Source organism: Melanotaenia boesemani, chromosome 14 (assembly GCF_017639745.1).
Source record: "Melanotaenia boesemani isolate fMelBoe1 chromosome 14, fMelBoe1.pri, whole genome shotgun sequence".
NCBI classification, from domain to species: Eukaryota; Metazoa; Chordata; class Actinopteri; order Atheriniformes; family Melanotaeniidae; genus Melanotaenia; species Melanotaenia boesemani.
This window is the reverse complement of record NC_055695.1, coordinates 895,144-901,614: the sequence shown is the minus strand read 5'-3', so window position 1 is coordinate 901,614 and position 6,471 is coordinate 895,144. Positions and strand designations below refer to the sequence as shown.

Here is a 6,471-nt window from a genome sequence, read left to right as displayed (position 1 = left end):
ACCGCGAGGAGCTGCAGGCGGTCCTGATGACACTCATTCACCCTGAAACACAAACAGAACCAGAACCAGTCAGATCCAGATCCAGAACCAGTCAGATCCAGATCCAGAACCAGACAGTCAGAAGTAGAACCAGAAGGTTAGAACCAGACAGATAAACCAGAACCAGATGGTTTGAATTAGAATTAAAAGCTTTTAATTCTAAAACATTATACAGAAAAACCATGTAATCCATACTACTTGCAACATATATAGCTAAGATCATCCTGGCCAGTAGGTCATTACACAACTAGTTGATAATAGTAACAATAATAATAATCACAATAATAGTAATAATAATAATAGTAGTAGTAATAATAATAAGAGTAAGAGTAATAATAATAAGAAGAACAGAAAATAATAAAAAAAAAAAAAAAAAAAGAAAAAAAAAATATGATAATAGATATAAGTGAAACTGCTGTATTCAAGAACACGCGCAGAGAAACCTGTGTGGATGTGTTGGAGAACTCGGCCACACGGCGACGCAAAGACTGTGGGAGACGTTCAGGAAGGAGTGACCATGCAGAGTGATCATGCAGATGCCACCTCACTTGAACAGAGGCCAGAGTCAGGCCAGCGGTCCCGAGTACCCAGGCCACCAGCCCCCCGCAGGCAACAGATCCCGACCGGTCCACAAGGACGACCACTCGCCGCCCAGGAAGGCAGCAGCAGGAGACCCCAGCAGGAGCCGCCACGCGGACACAGTGCACCGGCCCCGGCGGGCCGAGGCCAGCAGTACCACGCCCCCGCCCCCGGGCCATCCATGGAGACAGGGGCGCTTGAAGACCCCATCCCCCCCTCCTCCCCCACTAGTGATGGAATTATTATGTGCTGTTTGCAATTAAAAAAAAGAGGGTTAAAATTGGGGGGCAGTAACTGCATTGAGGAGGGGGCGGGGCCACCTGAGCAGTCCCACCCACCTGTCCTCGCATGTTCCACCCCCCAAAACGTGTTTGTATGTTGCAAATGTTATTTGTGCTCAGTGACTAAGTGGAATTAAAAGCTGGGAGGCATGCTGCCGCTCGGCGAAGCAACGGGGCCACTATGATGACCCCCTGCCCCGCCCAGCGCAACAAGCACACCCTCCCACAGCCCTACCTGTGTATGTAGTGAAGAGTGGGGGAGAGGAGGGGTCAGGAGATGTAGGTCCAGAGGGGAGTAGGCCTCCCCCCTGGAAGACGACCCGCCAGTGGCCTAGGGCGCCCCCGTCCCCCGCCGGCCCCGAAGGGCGTCACAGGCCCGGAGCAGGCACCCCAACCCAGGCACGCCACGAACCCCCCCAGGGGCCAGCCACCAGCCCAAGGGGCCACTTTGCTCTTTCTGAGTGGGAGGGGGGCGAGGCAAGGAAGGGAACCCCAGGCCCACGCCCCAACACCCGGCCAGGGCGCCCCCCCAGAGGACACGTCCTAACCCCCTGCAAACGCACACACACTCTTTTTTTTTTTTTTTTTTTTTTTTTTTGTCCTTTCCCCCCCCCCCCAGCCACTCACACACCCTCTCCACACACCTCTATAACACCAACACCTCAATACGTGCACATACCTCCCACACACACACTTCACGCACATACCTATAAACCACACACACCGGTGCCACATACACACACACTCTCATACCCTTCCATCACATACACCCTACTATACGCACTCACATACATACATGCATATACCCACAGCACCTCCATACATACTCCACGCCTCCACCCACTCCTTCACTCCTCCACACACACCTCGACCTCCACGTGCACACACTCATCTATACACACCTCACCACACCCACACACACCTCCCACATAGACCTCCACACACACACCCGCACACCAATCACACACACATACACGCCACACTAGACCTTCAGTACACACCCACACACACATACAGCACACACATCCCTCTACACCCCACCCACACACCGAGCATACCTACAGACACACACACACACACACCCACCTATATACTAACACACCCCCACCCCGGTTCCGGGGCTGCGACAAGCACCAGGGCACGGGACCAACCCCCGGCACGGCACATCCGGACGGTCCCAGCCCCCCCCAGCAGCGGCAGACCCCCCACCCCCAGGAGCGGGGGGAGACCCGACACCCCAGAGCCCGGGGCCCCCACCCGGCCCACACCGGGCCCGACCGGCCACCCGGCCAGGGGCCGACGGACACCGACCCCGGCACCCCGGCAGCCACCCCCCACCGCCACGAGGCAGCCCCCCCCCGGGGCCCACCCAATGCCGCCCGCCCAGACCGGAACCCCCAGCCGACCCAGCAGCGGAGCGGCCAAGATCCCCACCCAGGAGACAACCGGAGACCCGAAGCCACCAGGGATCCCCCACCCATATCCACCCCCATCCCAGCGAAGCCGCAATCCTCCACCTACATTAGGTGATGTAGCCAGTCACAGGGGACCAGAGGGAATGAAAGTCATCTGATTGGTTCCTGGAGGAGGCAGACATTGTCTCAATGCTGATGTGATCTAACAGGAGATTTCTAAACTGCTGGATAGACAAATTATTCTTATCTTTCCAGTTCACAAGAATAGTTTTCTTTGCGATGCATAAGACTGCGAGGACCAAGTTTATGGAGTGTATTCCTATGTTAGTGTCACCCAGGTCGCCCAGTAGGCAAAGTGTGGGGTTTGCAGAAAAATGGTTTTAAAACCATTTTGAGAGATCTTCACACACCTTAATCCAGAACCTTTGGACAGGTGTGCAGGACCACAGCGCATGGATGTAGCTATCAGAAGTGTTCTCAGAGCAGTGTGGGCAGATATCTGATGGTGAAAGGCCCATCCTGAACATCCTGTGTCCTGTATAATGAGTTCTATGGGAGAATTTTGAATTGTATTAGTTTGTATATTTTGAATTCTGAGTCATTTTAAACGTGTTTAAACATATTTGTGACCATCTTTTCTGATCAAAGTTATTAGATAAATCATCTTCCCATTTTGAAAGTTGGGAGAGATATCCTGTCTTCTAGCTTTGCAAGTAATCTATATATTTTTGATAATAATTTTGGAGTATTAAGATTCAAGAATTCTGCTATTCTGACAGGAAGCTGCAAGTCTAACTGTACAGGGGTATACTTCTTACATATAATTGATTTTAGTTGGTGGTACTCTAAGAATTTACTTGCTGTTGATTCCATACTGTGAGACAATTGTGTTGAAAGATACAAAGTTTCCATTTTCCTTATTATCTGTCCTAACTGTTGTATTCCTTTAGTCTTCCATTGAGTGAAGTTTATCATCTTTTTTGTTCTGCAGGATGTCAGGGTTGTCCAGATGGGTGTAAGTCTACATGGAAAGAGGAAGATCTGGTTATCTTACAGAATTCCCACCAAGCCATTAGGAAAACGGATGTTAAGGCTTTTAAAGCACTTATATGGTTTTAATGGTTGAGCTGATGAACGGCAGGTCAGAGATGACTAAGTCCTCACACAAAGCCTGCTCCCCATCTAGCCACGCTCATCCAGATAACTGGGTTTGAGCCACATTGAGATGTACTGCGCCTGTTAGCTATAAGTATTGATTAAAGTTTGGAGATCCAGTCCTCCTCTATCGTTCGTCTGCTGTAAGGTTTTAAGACTGATACGTGACGGCTTGTTTTTTCCAAAGAAACTTGGATATGAAAGAGTCCAGAGATTTAAACCAACTGGTGGAGGTTTAGTGGGTATCATTGAAAATAAATAATTAACTTTAGGTAGAATCATCATCTTAATGGTGGCAACTCTCCCATTAGTGAGATGGGTAAGCGCCTCCACCGTAATAGATCATCTTCTATTGTTTTTAGTAGCTGAACATAGTTTAATTTTGTTAAATTCTGATAATCTGGGGGAAATATTTATACCTAAATATCTAATGTTTCCTGTCTGTATTTTGATATTAGGGATGTTTTGTAGGTCACAGTTGATGGACATTGGCTGTAGTCTTAGACCAGTTAATAGAATACTCAGATATTGATGAGAACTTATTAATAACTGTGATTGTCTCAGAGAGTGATGTTTGTGAGTTCTGAAGGAAGAGTAATACATCATCTGCATAAAGACTTATTTATGTTCTATATTTTTGCCCTGGATTCCTTTAATTTCTATATTTTGTCTAATAGCAGCTGCTAACGGCTCTATGAAATGGCAAAAAGTGAGGGGGAGAGTGGGCAGCCCTGTCTGGTGCCTCTCTGTAAGCGAAAGCTTGGAGAAGTTTGATCGTTGGTTTTCACACATGCAATTTGGGTTATTATATAATATTTTAATCCCTCTATTAAAAGCAGGTCCAAACCCAATTTTGTCTAGTGTGGCAAATAGAAACTTCCAGTTTACCCTTCGAAGGCTTTTTCTGCATCTAGAGAAATGATTGGTGGATTCTAGATTATGTAAAGTAGAGTAATCTATGAGGTTAATTAGTCTACGCGTGTTAGTAGATGAATGTCGACCTTTATAAAACCTGTCTGGTCCGGATGTATTATAAGAGGGGTTATTTTTTCTATCCTCTGGCAAGAGCTTTACTAATTATTTTCAGGTCTACATTTATTAGAAAGAGTATGGGACGGTAACTGGATGGAAGTGTGGGGTCTTTGCCTGGTTTTTAGCAATAGTGTTATATTAGCTAAGTTTCATATTTTGCGGTATTTTTTGTTTTTTCCTGTATTTCTACAACATATTATAAAATGTAGGAGCTATTTCGATTTAATCTTGAAATTCGTCATAATTAGGGGGCGTGTTCCTTTTGAGTTGACGATATCCAATGTCGGCGGCAAGAAGGGAGAGTGCAGCACAAAACGCTTTTTTTAGCTGGCTAACAATGCGGCTTAGCTTTAGCCCGCCTACCTCCGTAGCTGGTTAGCTACCGTTGCTCCGGTTAGCTCGGTTAGCTCTTAGCTAACAGGCAGTTTTGGAGTTTGATGGTTGTCAATCATTCACCCTCACCTTCACAGACCCCCTCTCAGCTCCACCTCTTTCCCATTCTTGGACTTTCCCGGACTAACGACACACAGTGACGCTACAAACATGTGCGATGGTTTGTAGCCCAACAAGCTTTACTTTTGCTCTTCAGAAAACTACAGGTGATGTCATGGAGGCTCCACCCATCTTTTATATACAGTCTATTACACGGACCTACCCGGATCTATATGGTCCTACACGGTTCTACACAGCACTACACAGAGCTACACGGACCTATATGGACCTACATTGACCTGCACGGATCTATTTGGACCTACACGGCTCTACACGGACCTACATGGATCTATATAGACCTACGTGGACTTACACAGATCTACACTGACCTACACGGATCTATATGGACCTACACTGGTCTATACGGACCTATGCAGATTTATATGGACCTGCACAGACCTACATGGATCTACACAGACATACCATGGATCTGTATCCTACACGTATCTACAACAACCTACACAAATCTATATGAACCTACACTGACCTACAGAGATCTATATGGACCTAGGCAGACCTACACAGATCTATGTGGACCTATACAGACCTACGTGGATCTACACAGACCTAAAAGGACCTCTGCGGACCTACATGGATCTACGTGGACCTACACGGATTATATGAACTTGCACAGATATACAGTAAATGGACCTACATGGTGCTGATTCTGACCTGGTTCTGACCCTGAAAAAGATTTAAAAACAAGTCGTGACAACTCTTGTTTTAATTATGGAACCCTGACCGGAAGTTATGTGTTGAAGGACTTATCGATCCAAACAGTTCAGATCGATCCGCGGCCTGATCGCAGAAGCTGCTGCAGCTCATTGATCTGCAGCCTCCACTGAGAAAAGTAGAGCCCAGCTGCTAATTGTTGCTCCGCGGCAGCCGCGCGCGTCTAGCCCTTCCATTTCCGCTGCAGTGACCCAGTCCGGTTCCAGCCCGACTCTTCGGTACCGGACTCACAGTGAAATGAGGTTCGCGGACCCTCTGAGGAGCCGTTTCAGCGGCCGCTGCGGTCCTGACTCAGCGGTCTTTATGCCGCACAGTGACGACACAGAACACAGCGCGAGCACATGCAGCTCAGCGTTTACGTCAACACAGAGAAAACAAACAAACAAAAAGAAGATGAAAAAGCGAAACAAGAGAGAGAAAATAAAAAAATACTTACTCCATTTTCTGAGAGCAGACCAGTCCGCTGCAGCCGAATCATCTGATCCATCCGAGACAGGAAAGAGACCCGCCCACCGGGAGCACCATCATCATCATCATCATCATCATCAGATCCTGCAGAACCTCTGGTGTGGTCTGCAAGGAAGCCTAGGTCTGTAGTTTGAATCCCAGAATCAGGACTAGGACTTGGACTTTTAAAAACAACCAAAGTCATGAACAGTTTTCAGAAGCAAGGAATAAACAGAAATAAAATATTTATTTTACAAAGATCTGATCTGGTAAATGTAATGTACAAATACATATATAAT

At 47.2% G+C, this 6,471-nt stretch overlaps 1 protein-coding gene across 3 annotated transcripts in view; it reads right to left on the bottom strand.

Annotated features, from left to right (window-relative positions):
- Positions 1–6,247, bottom strand: part of palm1a (paralemmin 1a) — a 17,054-nt gene extending 10,807 nt beyond the window's left edge. Inside the window, exons 1-2 of one of the 3 annotated variants that reach the window (XM_042006082.1) lie at positions 6,162–6,244; positions 3–42 (exon numbers count right to left, since the gene is read on the bottom strand). In XM_042006082.1, the coding sequence (XP_041862016.1) occupies positions 3–37 (35 nt within the window). In that variant the 5' untranslated portion in view covers positions 38–42; positions 6,162–6,244. Of the gene's footprint in view, positions 1–2; positions 43–6,161 lie in introns of all 3 variants that reach the window. The other 2 variants (XM_042006085.1, XM_042006083.1) reach the window with 2 other exon arrangements.
- Between the last annotated feature and the right edge of the window lie 224 nt (positions 6,248–6,471).